This window comes from Pagrus pagrus, assembly GCF_965226575.1.
Source record: "Pagrus pagrus genome assembly, chromosome: 24".
NCBI lineage: Eukaryota > Metazoa > Chordata > Actinopteri > Spariformes > Sparidae > Pagrus > Pagrus pagrus.
In genome coordinates, this window is record NC_140206.1 from 16,109,204 (window position 1) to 16,123,608 (window position 14,405).

At 39.8% G+C, this 14,405-nt stretch overlaps 3 protein-coding genes across 4 annotated transcripts; 1 reads left to right on the forward strand and 2 right to left on the reverse strand.

The window, feature by feature from the left end:
* On the forward strand, positions 1–14,231 carry LOC311253534 (gamma-crystallin M3-like; the record flags this gene model as incomplete). Of its 2 annotated transcripts, XM_084347569.1 has the most annotated exons (5): positions 1–40; positions 2,130–2,212; positions 2,320–2,562; positions 12,835–13,083; positions 13,956–14,231. In XM_084347569.1, the coding sequence occupies 4 exons, from the start codon at positions 2,204–2,206 to the stop codon at positions 14,229–14,231; spliced, it is 777 nt and encodes a 258-aa protein (XP_084203695.1). The 2 variants fall into 2 exon arrangements, with proteins under 2 accessions (XP_084203695.1, XP_084203696.1); XM_084347570.1 differs by lacking the exons at positions 1–40; positions 2,130–2,212; positions 2,320–2,562 and adding an exon at positions 12,620–12,697.
* On the reverse strand, positions 3,942–4,857 carry LOC311253535 (gamma-crystallin S-1-like; the record flags this gene model as incomplete). Its single annotated transcript, XM_084347571.1, is given in 4 exon segments — positions 3,942–4,256; positions 4,365–4,607; positions 4,785–4,812; positions 4,814–4,857. Coding segments are annotated over 4 exon segments (585 nt in total). The 3' UTR covers positions 3,942–3,986.
* LOC311252938 (uncharacterized protein) lies at positions 7,002–12,061 on the reverse strand (the record flags this gene model as incomplete). The annotated part of the gene is made up of 6 exons (XM_084346602.1): positions 7,002–7,277; positions 7,766–8,008; positions 8,723–8,741; positions 11,064–11,335; positions 11,552–11,818; positions 12,053–12,061. The coding sequence occupies 6 exons, from the start codon at positions 12,059–12,061 to the stop codon at positions 7,002–7,004; spliced, it is 1,086 nt and encodes a 361-aa protein (XP_084202728.1).
* Positions 14,232–14,405: the final 174 nt, after the last annotated feature.

A 14,405-nucleotide genomic window follows, 5' to 3' on the forward strand; every position in this document is an offset into this window, starting at 1 on the left:
GGGCAACTCGGCTTGAACAAATGAAGAGTGCAGCATTCAGGTACTGTCCTTCAACAGCAAACACAATACACACATAACAACAAAAATATAATAATAATAGTAATATAATAATAATAATAAATAGTGGTTCTACATTATATGTTGTACGCTGTAGATCTATATGGAGTACCTCTGCAATCTGTCATGGGTGCTTCCATTGGGCTGAATTTCAAAATCCCTCTTGACTGGTTGCAGCAGATTCAGATCACCTGTGCGCAGGCTGTGGAGACTGACTCCTAATTAATGAGTGGAAGCAGCTTGGGGCGTTCCCCTCCCAGCCAATCAGGGTGTGACGCGATGCAAATGTATTTGTTCACACATTGGCTAAAGTGTACCCCTTATCTCTGAGAGGTCAAATGAGGGAATGATCTGAAGCACTAGAAACATTAAACATTACTGCAACATGTTTTCATGTGCGCATCCTATGGTATACTGAGAATGGGGGGACGATCATGTGCAAGGCTAGGCCATGGGGCATGGGCATTGATGAATCAGGGTTTTTATGTGTATGAATGGGATCAAGACCTTGGCAGAGTGGCAAAAGCACCAAATGCCTGCTCATTAGAATGACAAAAGATCGAATCTCATGACCTTGGATTGAGGTTTATAAAAGAGCTGTGTGTCTCTGTGTCAGCTGTCTGTGCATAATGAGCTTTATACTGTTTACAGTGACTTTAATTCTGTATTTAGGAGTTTGGTAGTGTTAAGGAAAAAAAATGACTTCTGAGATGTGTGTAATGTTGGATTGTAATGCACAACATTATTTCTAAAGCCCTTTCTATATACATGGGCCATCATCACAGATGCTGATTTTGTACAAAACCCCTCAAATTCTTGTCACATCATCAGTGGATTCTGGGGCCCCTGAAAACACGTCCCTTCTGCACCACTTTAATGTAACCTCACTGTCTGTAATTAACATTTATTAAGATCTCTGGACATTTGTATGTTGTATCATCATAACTGATACGGTCAAGAAAAATGTCCACTCAAAACAGATAGACCGAACAAAAAAAGGGCACATTCATGTTTTGATTTGGTTTCAATCCAAGATTAAAGATAAGCAAAAAAAAAAACATTATGAATAGCATATGTGCATTCTGCAATAGCATTCTGATTGCACACTTATTACAGTGGTTTTATCAGAACTACATTAGGACTAAGTTAGAACTAAGTTCATATGTGCACCATAAATAATTTACACTTTTAGATATGGATTTCTATGGTTCTGACAAAAATATCAGCTGACAGATCAGCAAATAGAGGCTATACTCTGTTAACTCCCTCTATATGTTTTTTTCATTTAAAAGCCTATCAAAGAAGTGTGTCGCAAAATTAAAATGGCTCTTAATTGTGTCAGCTGAGGCCGATGGGAATGTAATTAGTTTTGAAAGGATTTGGTCATAAAGCCAATAGGACAGATTGAACGTCTGACCTGACGATGGCGTAAGATGATAAGTCGCAGCACCACTGAAGTTATTACAAGTTATTCCAAAGGAAACATGAATGGCTACTAAATTAAACACTTTTGACACTGACGAGACATTTCAGTCTGGACAACAATGACAAGGTTGATTTCTTCGTCATGTAACAAAGACCAGACACACTGTATCAGTTCATTGTAGAAAATATTCATAAAATGTACCAAAACACAGAGCCCAGCCAGTTTGAGGTATATAGTATATTAATGTAACTGCTTTGGACTCTCTGGCCACCAGGGGTCGCCAAATGAGGATCATAAACAACTTCTCTTAATTCGTTTTTTAAATTAATTTTATAATTTTGTGGGGGTGTTTCATTTGAAAGAATTAGACATGATAATAATATGCAGCTCAGTTTTTGGGAACGGTTAATATACTCATAAATGGTGGGACGGTCCTGAAAAGGACATGAAAAATGCCTGTTGTTTTGCTAATATTGTGAGCAGTGACCCCTGGGTCACAGAAACACTGTGGTGTTTTGATCAATAGTGATGAACATGTAAAAACTGGACAACAATAACTCATCACATTGGTGCGTCGCTATACATAAACAGATTTGTGTTTATAAAACCTATTTGGATGACAATGCTTTGTGCTGTGCCATCACAGAGCTACTTAATATAAAAGGACAGCGGCACAGAGAGCGTCTATTGACTCGCAGTCTGGCCCCCACTAATATAACAATGGGAAAGGTAAGCTTTTAATGTGTTGTTGCTCAAAAATACTAAATGAAAACATAAGTGTCAATATGTTTTTTTACATAGTGGGAGTTAATAAGTGCTTTAACAAACATTTGCAGATCATATTCTACGAGGACAGAAATTTTCAGGGTCGGCACCATGAGTGCATGAGCGACTGTGCTGACCTTCACCCCTACTTCAACCGCTGCAACTCCATCCGAGTGGAGAGCGGCTGCTTCATGGTGTATGAGAGACCCCACTACCTGGGCCACCAGTACTTCCTCCGCAGGGGGGAGTACTCTGACAACCAGCGCATGATTGGCATCAATGACTGCATCCGCTCCTGCCGCATGATTCCCATGGTAAGCCTAGGATGGTAGGAAAGAGGGATCAAGGCAATTAATTAGGATGAAATTACTGATCAAAAAGACACTTGCTTTAGGTCAGGGAAATAAGCCAAAATAAACCATTTAATAATTGCATTCAAACTGAATAAATAAAAATCAAGGAGTGAAATTGAAATCTTTGATCCTACTTCTACCTGTGTTTTAATGCTAAGCAAGAGAAAGAGTCTGCAAGAATATCTAAAAACAATGAACAAATAGAAGAAATAGATGCAAATACATACTTCAGTAGGTTCACATAAACATGCTGAATGTCCATGTATCAGTAGTACAATTTCTATTAGTTCAGACACAAATTAAGACACTAAATGAAATTGAAAACTAACTGATAATAATAAAAAAAGTCCCTCTATTTATTTGAAATTGCTTTGCCTAGGCTAAACAAACAGAAAATTATTTAATGTAAGGCATTGACAAGTAACTCAAATTTGTCTGACTAGTTTTAAGGACTCTTTGAACTATAAACCTTCAACAGCTCATGTTGGATGGAAATTCCCCAAAGCAAAAACATCCCTCTGCGCTGCGGTAGAAGATAAGTTTACATTAAGCACAACAGGATGGCTCAGGGACTATTGGTTTAACACCCATCTGGTGCTCTGGTATACATGCAGCTCAAAAGAATCTTTAGGTTGAGGATGAAATTATGGTTAAGACTACTTTCGCAAACAATTGTGTGCTTGTGTTAAACAAGCAAACTGTCTGACTTGTAAATGTTCCTCTTCCTGCAGCACCGTGGTTCTTACAAAATAAAACTGTATGAACGTCCAGACATGAGCGGTCAAATGCATGAGGTGAGCGAGGATTGCCCCAACGTCCAGGACCGTTACCGTATGTCTGACATTAACTCGTGCAATGTGGTTGACGGCCACTGGCTGCTGTACGACCAGCCCAACTACAAGGGAAGAACCTACTACCTGAGACCCGGCGAATACCGCAGGTACAGCGACTGGGGTGGCGCCAGTCCAAGGATTGGCTCGCTCAGGCGAATCACTGACTTCAACTAGAAGTTTTTCCAACCTTCTGTCTTTCTCTGTTCCCAATAAACATGCTGGCTAACACTGTGCACATGTGTGTCTCTGTATCCAAAAGATATAAAGTTTCCATCATGGATTTGTTTGCTTTTCAGCATGTGTTCTAGTCCCTTTCCTGTAACATTTGATCCATTCAAAAAATAATAGTGCAGCTTATCACAATGGTCTAGAAAATGTTATTTTCTATCATTGGGATGGAATGGAATGACTCGGACCATTGTGTACTGCTTGCTCTCTAAAAACACAAGCAATGAGACTTCATTTCCACTGATCCACTTAATATTCTCAAGAAAACAAAAGAAGCAGTTGAAATAACAATGTTTATTGGATAGATTTATTGGCAGTGCTTTTTCACATAGTGACACGTCTGATGGATCCCACCCTAGGACTCATGCTTCCCCACTCATTAAACCTCCTGTATTCACCTGGGCGCATCAGGTACTGACGTCCCCTGTAATGAGGATGCTCGTAAAAGATCCAGTGACCGTCCTTCACGTTGCAGGAGTTGATATCATTGGAATGGAAGCGTTCGTACAGGGAGGGGCAGTCGTCAGTGAGCTCCATCATCTGGCCTCCAAACTCTGGGCGTTCGTAGATCATCATTTTGTGAGCGCCTTGGTGCTGCAGAAAAGACAAGGTGATTCATTAGCGTCTAGAGAAGTTAAGAAGTATCAAAAGAAACACATATTGCACGGTGAAGCTTGCATAAACCACCCAACTAGGGCTTACCCCAGGGATCATACGGCAGGACCGCACACAGTCGTTGAATCCCATCCAACGCTGATAGTCTGGATAATCACCCCTCCTCAGGAAGTACTGGTAGCCCATGAAATTGGGTCTCTCATAGACCATCCAATCACCATTGTCCACTCTAATGGAGTTGCAGCGGCTAAAGTGGGAATGCAGGTCAGAACATTCACTGCTGCACTCATAGGAGCGACCCTGGAAGTTCCTGTCCTCGTAGAATATGATCTGGAAAGATCAATCAAGGGATTTTCAAAAATGTAGATAATTGTGAGATAAGAGATTAAGAGATATATGCACACTATACCAAATGATAAAAAGGCGTCCAGTTCAGCGGTTTCGGCTCAGTAATCCACGTAGGTACGCAGAAGCACAGAAGACACGCATTAAAATAAATCGCCTTACCTTCCCCATTGTGTTGGCTAACCTTCGTCACTCTAGCAGCAGCTGTGGGTTCCACGCTGCCTTTATAACCCATGGATGACCTGTGTCATTGTAAAGCAGAACAATGACCAGACTCGTCAGCACTTTTTCACAGAACAATATTTTGTGTGGTCAATGAACCAAATCAGCTGTTTTTCTTTGAGCAGAGGCCTGCTTTTGAATTTGCTCTGGCTGACAGTGGAACACATAACATAACATAACATCAGTAAATCTCCAAGCATACATTCTGATTCAAATGGAAAGCTTTTATATGGAATTAAGAAAACTGAAAAAAAAAAGAATATGGCAAAGCTCATATTTTTAAATTTAAAGTTTATTTTTTCATCTTCATTTTACGTACATCTTCGTGTGTGTACAATAGAACACAATATTATACATGTAAAATCATATATTTCTGGTCAATGCGATTATTTTTGGTACCGTTCATACTGTACTACTGTAGCGAGTTGAAAAGCAACATTTTACAGAACTGCAGTACAACATTTTGAATTCAACATTGTAAATGCTGGGGTGATGCTCCTTTCAGAAAAACTGTGAACACAACCACTGCCTTGCCTCTGTGCGCAGCAGTAGCTTTTATATGATTTGCAATTGAGAGACTTTTTTTTCTTCGTGTCAGCAAACAACTTGTTGTGCGTGGTCACTGGTTCTTTTTTCAGTTTCACTTTTGTTTGCCTTGAATTGGCCTATGCAGTGATACTCTCTGTAGACTAAGTTCTAGAATGTTTTTTTCACAGCACGGGATGGATTTTATACAATAGAGCCGCCCAATTAAGAGCAGCGACAGCAAGTTTTAACAGTTGGTGAACACTGTGTATAGAGATAACTACTGTAGGTGCACTCATACTCATAAGTGAAATCTTTGTTCCACGTCTGGCACATCTGAGAATCACTGGTGCCATCACATGAACGTACTGTTGCCTCATTTACATGCGTGCACACATTTACCCATACATATATACTGCACAGTGTGTTTAACTATATGCTCTATAATCAATTTGAAGTAGAACTTGCTAAGGTTTATAATGATTATTGCTTTTTTACATTTAGTTAAATTGTCTTTATTTCCAATACACATCTCTCATAAATATAGTATGCAATTAGGTAAAAATGTCATTCTTACAAAAACAATTTATATAACATGGGTGGCCAAGGTGTATAAGCCACAGACTGGTTGCTGTTCATTTTGTCATATGCTCTTATAATGCTATAATATTCCCCATTATTACTTATACTTAGTTATATAGCATCTGTTTAGTTTTAGCGACCACTCAATGTGCTTTAAAACATAAGTCAGCATTCACCCAGTCACACACATTCATACACTGGTGGCGAAGGCTACCATGCAAGGTTCCACCTGTTCATCAGAAGTTAAGTGTTTCATTGCTCATCTCATAGAAATTGATGCATAAACAAAAACATAGGAAATACTGTGAGCACTGGCATTTTGTTGTCTAGCTGGATTTGTAGCCTTGCACTAATATCCTCCTAGACTTAGACTTTGTTATCCTAAGGGATCTTATTTCTTATTTAGGGCCCTAAATAAGTGAGCCCTTCTGCACCTCAGTGCTCTATACCTCTGCCCTGAATGCAGTAGGGTAAAGTGGGTGTTGAGTACTACTACTATAACTTATCACATTCTTCGTTAACAAAGACTGCATATACGGCTATTTTAGGCTATGATTTTAGTGCTCCCTCTAACTGAAAGTCATCTGTAGTCCTATGTGGTCATATTTGACATATACATTTACATTTGGATTACTGTAAATTTTCTATGAATGGTTTGCACTTCCATTTGTATTTTAGCCACATTTGAGGAAAACAGTCTCATTTTGAGCATTTCGTTTTAGTCGATTCAGGCATTTGGACCCCGTCGTATGGGAATTTATGAAATGAAATGAAATACCACTAATTGGATAAAACAGTCAGTTATCAAAATTGTGTTCTGAAAAATTCACACAAATATGCAGCAAATCATTTTATTGTGCGAATCACACAGTTAAAGAGGTAAATTCAGTGTGGCTGGATTGCACAGTACACCTGGAACTACATGCAAACAATGCACAAATCACAATTTCAGGATAAAAACAAGGCTCCTTCTTTTGCCCCTCACTTTGACAACTTGTTAATATTGATTAAACGAAGCATCTGCAAAACTTATCAGCTAAATGTCAGTTGTTAGTCAGTTTCTGTGATGCGTCTGATTGAATTGAACTTCATATCATCGCTGCTCATCTCTCTGAGGTTCCTGTACTTTCCTGGTCTCAAATAAAACATCTTGCCCGCGAAGTTGGGCAGCTCAAACATCAACCAGTAGCCTTCCATCACATTGCAGGACTGCATGTCAGACATGTTATATTGATCTTGAATGGAGTTGCAGTCATCAGTCAGCTCATGCATCTGCCCTTCGAAGTCGGGTCTCTCGTAGATCCTCATCTTAAAGGGTCCCTTGTGCTGTTTAAAATGAAATGAAAAATACATATATAAGATACATGAATCTAACAAGAGTCATGGTGCTGTTCAGAGTTGTACTTGCAGTGTGTTAAGGCAACTAGCCTACCAAAAGGAAAATGAATGTTCTGCTCGGAAATAGGATGCAACTGTAGGTTAACTCTATTGAGGAATGTGCTTGTTTGCTACATCAAAGCTGAATATTAGTTTAATCTGTATCTGTGTCTTGATGTCTTAATCTGTTTCCACCACGTTTCAAAAGCTGTCCTGATCAAAAACATATGAATAAAAATGCAACGATTGCTTTTGCATTGAAACTCTTTGTTGCTAGCTAACAAGCAACAACCGCAAGTCAAAAAAAAGTTTGGATGCTGGGGTTCAGATTTCAAAACTGAAAGCTCAGAAGACGCCCCCCACACCACCACCACCTACCCCCCAATTACTGGCTGCCTTTGTCTTTCCTCGTTTGGTGATATCATGCATATATTTACCACAGGGACAAAGCGGCAGGACTGGATGCAGTCATTGAAGCCGATGGTATTCTGATACTCGGGGTACTCTCCCGCGGTGAGGAGGTACTGCTGGCCCATGTAGTTGGGACGGTCGTAGACCATGAACGTCCCGCTCTCCACCCTGCAGGAGCTGCATTGGCTCAGGTGAGAGGCGATTTCAGAGCAGTCACTGACGCACTCGTACGAGCTGCCCTGGAAGTTCCTCCCCTCGAAGAAGATGATCTAGAGAGAAAGACACAAATTGTGTTTGGGTTCAACATTCCAAGAGATCCAGCGCTAAAACGTTCAAGAGAGTTCTGCGACATCTCTTTACAAATGACACTATGTTGCATGACAGAACCTATGGGCTACAGTATTTGGAAACATATTAAGTATACAATTAATTAAAGCTGCTGTAAGCGTTGTCGTCATTTCAGCTAACTTCCTGTCTGTTTTACGGACTCCTCATCTCTACATCACCACACTTGCACGTCTCCATTCTTTTTTTCGAGGCAGCTCTCTTTGCCTCTTTCTTTTCTTCAAGTGTTTTTCATCACTTGGTCTGTTTGGTAGTATAAGCCGTCACTGGGAGCGCTGGAATTGGTAGCTTTCCCCGCCATTACCAGTGTAGGTACCAGAGCAGGAGGATCTTCCTTCTGCGTATTCCACGTGCAGACAGGACCGTCTCTTTATGGAGTTCTCTGTCCTGATTGGATTAAGTGGGCAGGGATACTAGAAAATGTCTTTTCTCTTTTACTGCATGAGCAGGGGGAGGAGAGACATGGGTTACTAACCAAACACTCTATAACAGTGATTACTGTTGGAATACAGAGCTATTTAATAGTTATTTTATTAAGAAAATAACACTTACAGCAGCTTTAAGCTTGAGGCAGTATATGCATCAGTTAGTTTCTGTCTCCTGAATTGGCTGGTGCAGTGATCTGTGCCCTTCATTACCTTTCCGCTCATGATCACGCTATTTGATTTCTGTTGTTCTTCTCACTGGCGTGCTGCCTTTTATGCATCATGTGACATCAAAAGAATCTGCCCCTCGATTGTATAAAATAACTGAGTCAGCACATCAGCATTTTAGCCCCTACTGTATTATACATCAAAGGTATGAACACACTTGGATTAAACTGCAAGGGTGCAGACTTCACGGACACAAAGCAAACTCCAGTTATTGCAGCACTTTTAGGTCACGTTTATGTATAGAGAGTGTATAACAGATTTATATTTAAACAGATGCAAGATTATATTAAATGCTTTGATTTAAAGCTAAAAATATTTAAAATGTGGAATGAATGAACAAATTAATTGTTGACTTAATAAGAAATAAAATATATATATATATATATATATATATATATATATATATAGCTTTGCTCAGTTGAATACAGTCAGGAGTGTGCTGCTACAGACTTACATAGCCTGGTATGGACAGCAGCTTATGAAGGCTAATGCTAGCTAACTTCGATATTTCTGTGTAACAGATGTTATTACTTCAATTCACTGACTATATCACTTTTCCATACTGTTTGCATGATAGCATTACTTATTAACTCACTTAATTATGTCACAAACCAAAACGTTTACATGGTTTTGACACAAAAGTTAAAACAGCGAACGTCACCAGGAGAAATGTTTGCTCCATCATCCTAATTAACACCTAATTTATAGTCTCTCCGAAAGATTTTGTACAAAAAGAGAAGTATTGATGGTCTGTGTCTGCAAAACAAAACATTTTTGCCACAGGATTCACAAAACAATGTGTTGTGGTGCCCAAAAGAAGAATCTCAGTACTTTCTGTCCTGCTTGTCCTCTGTCAACATCCATCCAAAAATGCAATTTGTCAGTTAGCTATGACATTTTTTGATCACATTTATGCCCCTCAGAGGATGAAATCTTTTTACTTCGGACAGTGTTAGCCTTTTTTACATAAGAAATCTTATAAAGTAACATGCAGATTGTTGTTTGAAGGGATAAAATCTTTTTTTATATCACTTTATTTTTCATTTATCAATTTAACAACATTTAAGACATACATGACAGACATGACAGTTGAAGGGATACAATCTTTTGACCTTCCATTTAGCTTTTAGCTCCTTTGATAGTAAGTCTCAGCGGTTCCTCAAGTGCCACCCACCTACACTAGCTTTAAGTATCGGTACTGGAGATCGTAACAAAACCCTGGTGTGCATTTTATGATATTCACTCAATGCCATCAAAATGTTCTTTGGAACATCTTCTTTTTAGAAATGCCATAGTTGAAATACATTTTAAAAAATGCCAAAATACTCAAGATAGCCCCCAATAATATATATTTTTACATACTGTGTAATTGTATACATACTGCATTCATTTATTAATTTAAATGTGTCTGACAATACATATTAACATGAATACAGTATGTAATTAGTAAAGACAAATTTGTTAAAGCTAAAAAAATTAACACGTCAGTCATGATAGTCTATCCATGATTCCTTGGCAAATTGTGTAAGCAAGCTAAGCTAAGGGTGCTAAATCACTGTGAGGCACCTATACTCAAGTACGAGTTAGCTAACTACATTTTATTGAAACATATTGGCCAGTTATGTGTAATATGATCCCAAGTGTACAGACATGTTTGCAATACACAATGGATGGTTTTGTAACTTGTCAAGCAAGCGACTCTGACACACCCTCCACCACCGCAGAGGGTGATGCTAAAGCGCCTAACATTAGCCATGCTGCAGCTGCTGCTGACTTTATCTTTTTATTCATGGCACTACAGGCCGCCCCACACATTAATATAGGCCCAGGGTATTATGCAACAGAATGTTATACAATATATTTTGGAAGGGGTTCTTGGTCGGAAAGACACCAAGCCTGAAAATGTCATTCTTGTGTTCATCTCAACTACATTATACTGAAATAAGTGGTTGCAATAATTAAGGGAAACATTTCTTGGGAACCACTAAAGCTTCAGAATTGAGATGTGATGATGACATTTGAGATTTACATGATATATACATAATACTACATAGCAATAAATAGAGTAAAGGTAAGGATATATAGTGTAGAAGAATGACTCAGCTGTTATCACAAACTGATAAGAAAAATCAATCTCTGACGTTATTTAGGAATGAAAATGTCAGTGTCACCCTCTGACCTGAGGGGAAAGTTTTGCCCCTTGCACCACTGTTACATTGCAAAGCCAGTCATTTTACTCCATATCAAGAAACTGCTAAACACCAATACAGAGAAGTGATTTTTATTTTTGAACCACAGTTCAGTTCTGATGAACAACATTTAGCACATGTCCATGATGCGTCTGATGGAGCTGATTCTTGACAGGTTGCTCATCCCCGATTCTCTGAGGTTCCTGTACTCTCCTGGCCTCACATACATCATCCGTCCCCTGTAGTTGGTCTGCTCGAACATCAGCCAGTGACCGTCCATCACATTGCAGGACTGGCAGTCAGACATATAATAGCGGTCCTGGAGAGACTCACAGTCGTCCATCAGCTCGTGTGACTGGCCTCCAAAGTTCTCTCTCTCGTAGATCTTTATCCTGAACTGTCCTCTATGCTGTTGTAAAAAGACAAGATATTAGTCAACTAGTCCATTGAACTACCCTTCTTTCTCTGTAGCCCATTCTGGAGGCAAGGTTCATCAGTTCATCAAATCCTGTATGAAATCCAGGAACAGAAAGGCACCAACTAGCTGGCTAATTCAAACTCAGGACATCCTCGGTGTGAGAACACAAACCAAAAGGCCAGAAAAGCAATTACTGAAATGCCTTACCATGGGGACCAAGCGACAAGAGCGGATGCTATCCATCATTGCCATGCCGGTCATTCCCATCATGCTTCCCATGCGCTGAAAATCGGAGTACTCCCCTCTCCTCAAGAAGACCTGATTACCCATGAAGTTGGGGCGGTCGTACACCATGAAGCACCCGTTGTCCACCCTGCAGGAGTTGCAGCGGTTCAGGTGCATTTGGATGTCGGAGCAGTCAGAGTTGCACTCATAGGAGCGACCCTGGAAGTTCCTCTCCTCATAAAATATAATCTGTAGCAAAAGACATACAGGAAATGTAGATGATATACTCAAGAATATGACTCTCTGAAGATGTATTATTTGGGTGGAAAAGACCTTTTGTCACTGTTGAACAATACATTTCTAACCATATTGAGAATTCTTGCACAACAGTTTGCATCATACTGTATCTGTAATCAGATAGTTAATTGCTGCTTTTATTGCTCCAGATTTTTCAACATTATACAAATATAGGATAAACTGTACCCTGCCCATGGTGACGGTTGTAGTTTTTCCACAAATGATGCCAAACCCAGCTCCACTTTTATATAGAATGAGCCACAGACCACCTTGCACACCATTGTGTGAAACATCATGACTCATCACGAGTTTCACGTGGGCCTGCATTCACCTTTTACAGTACACCTCTGTAGTTATTATTGTATGTTGCATGTAGTTTTTTTCTGTTCATAATAGAAGAAAAACACTTCTCGAATGACATAATAAATAAATATTACCTTTTCAAAGCTACAAGGCCAGAAAAGGTTTTTTGGAGAATAGTACATCTTTCCATTTGTTGAATGCCTTTCAACCATAAAGTCACATCTTCATATCTGATAATCATACCACATATATTTCTACAGAGGAGATATTAATTGAATAAATGAATTGTCTGGAACCAAGCATAAAACCTCAATATTCAGTTCACAATAACTATTGCAGATTCTGACATACAGTAAAGTCTGCCACCCTACAGTGCTGCACTGTGCCACAATATAGAGTGATGACTCAAAGGTTTCAGCACAATCCATGTGGAAGTACTATGGCTGTGTAATGTATAAAAAGGGAAAAGGGTCGATGTTGAAGCGGTACATCCGAGATAAGCTCACAAATATCATGAACATGGGGAGGGTAAGTGAAACTTTCCAAATCATTTAAGGCACAATAAAACTAAAAATAGTAAATATTCACAGACAAAATGTTAAAAGTAAAAAAAAAGCCAGGAGGCTAGGTAAGATATTTCTTTGAGTTTGCATTGTTCTTTGCAGATCATCTTCTACGAGGACCGCAACTTCCAGGGTCGCTCCTATGAGACCGGCAATGACTGCCCTGAGCTCACCTCCTACCTGAGCAGGTGTAACTCCTGCAGGGTGGAGAGCGGCCTGTTCATGGTGTACGAGAAGCCCAACTTCATGGGCCACCAGATGCTGGTGAGGAGGGGCGAGTATCCAGACAACCAGCGCCTGATGGGAATGAGCATGAGCGACTGCATCAGGTCCAGTCGCATGATCCCCACGGTAGGTGGACAAGTTTATCGCGCTCAGCTGCATCGAGGCCCAGACACGGCAGGAATTCCTTCCCATTGATGCAGTTCTAGGCAATACTGAAAGACTGGTGCATCAATGATCCTTCTAGAACCTTACAAACCTTTAATCTACTAAAGAGGGAGTCCAAAAATTGAGACTGTACACACATTAGAGGCAGCTTTTTATTTTTATTGTCAGTACAAATTTGCAAACTGAGGAAAGAGGTTCATCCCTAACCTCCCTGTTCGCTTTCTAGCATTCATCCCACAGCCTTCCTCAACAAGTGGAACTTGGTGCTGGTTGGGTATAGTTGAGCAACCTCAGTTCCAAATTCAGATAATGTGATAACTCCATAGCAGGTTACACTCGCTTAGGAAGTCTGTGAGCTCCTGAAAAAGATAGTAAGTGAGTTTATTTTCTCACAAATCTCAGTTTTTCACATCCCCATGCTGCAGCAACTCTGCACAGAATTTGGTTCAGTGGTACTGTATGTGCAAACCCATTTTGTGATAGGAACATCAATGAGAAAACAATACTAAGGAATATTAATAATTCAACAGGACGAGAACAGCTGTGGTTGCAATTACTTTTTAGTAACCATTATGTCAAGATCACAAGTAAATCACTATGTTATATTTGTTTGCTTGTGTTAGCAAAATTATTATCCTGAAATAACAAAAGGTTGTTTTCTTGAGATAATGACACAATTGATAATGGCACACCAGTCCCATTACACAAGTCTAAAACTATAGCTAAAACTATAACTATAGCTAAAACTATAGCTGTAGATCTAAAGGTTGGGTTGAATTAAAATTTTCCTTTAGAGGCCTAAAGTCATTCTCCTGATGTTTCTTCATCCACAGCACAGGGGACCTTTCCGAATGAGGATCTATGAGAGGGAGAACTTCGGAGGCCAGATGCACGAGCTGATGGACGACTGTGACAATATGATGGAACGTTTCCGCATGTCCGACTGTCAGTCCTGCAATGTGATGGATGGCCACTGGCTGATGTTCGAGCAGCCCAACTACAGAGGCAGGATGCTGTACCTCAGGCCAGGAGAGTACAGGAACCTCAGAGATATGGGGATGGGTGACATGACCAGGTTCAGCTCCATGAGGCGCATCATGGACTGTTAACTCAAACTATAATGTACTGGGTGAAAAAATAAAACAAGCTGATATCCAACGTTTCTGATTCCTGCCTGTCATTCCAATGTAAAATTATTCAGTTTGTGGTCCTATACAGCCGTTTAATTTCACTACATGCAGGCACGTTACCAAAATGTACATTTGTTGCATTTGTTGTGAAAG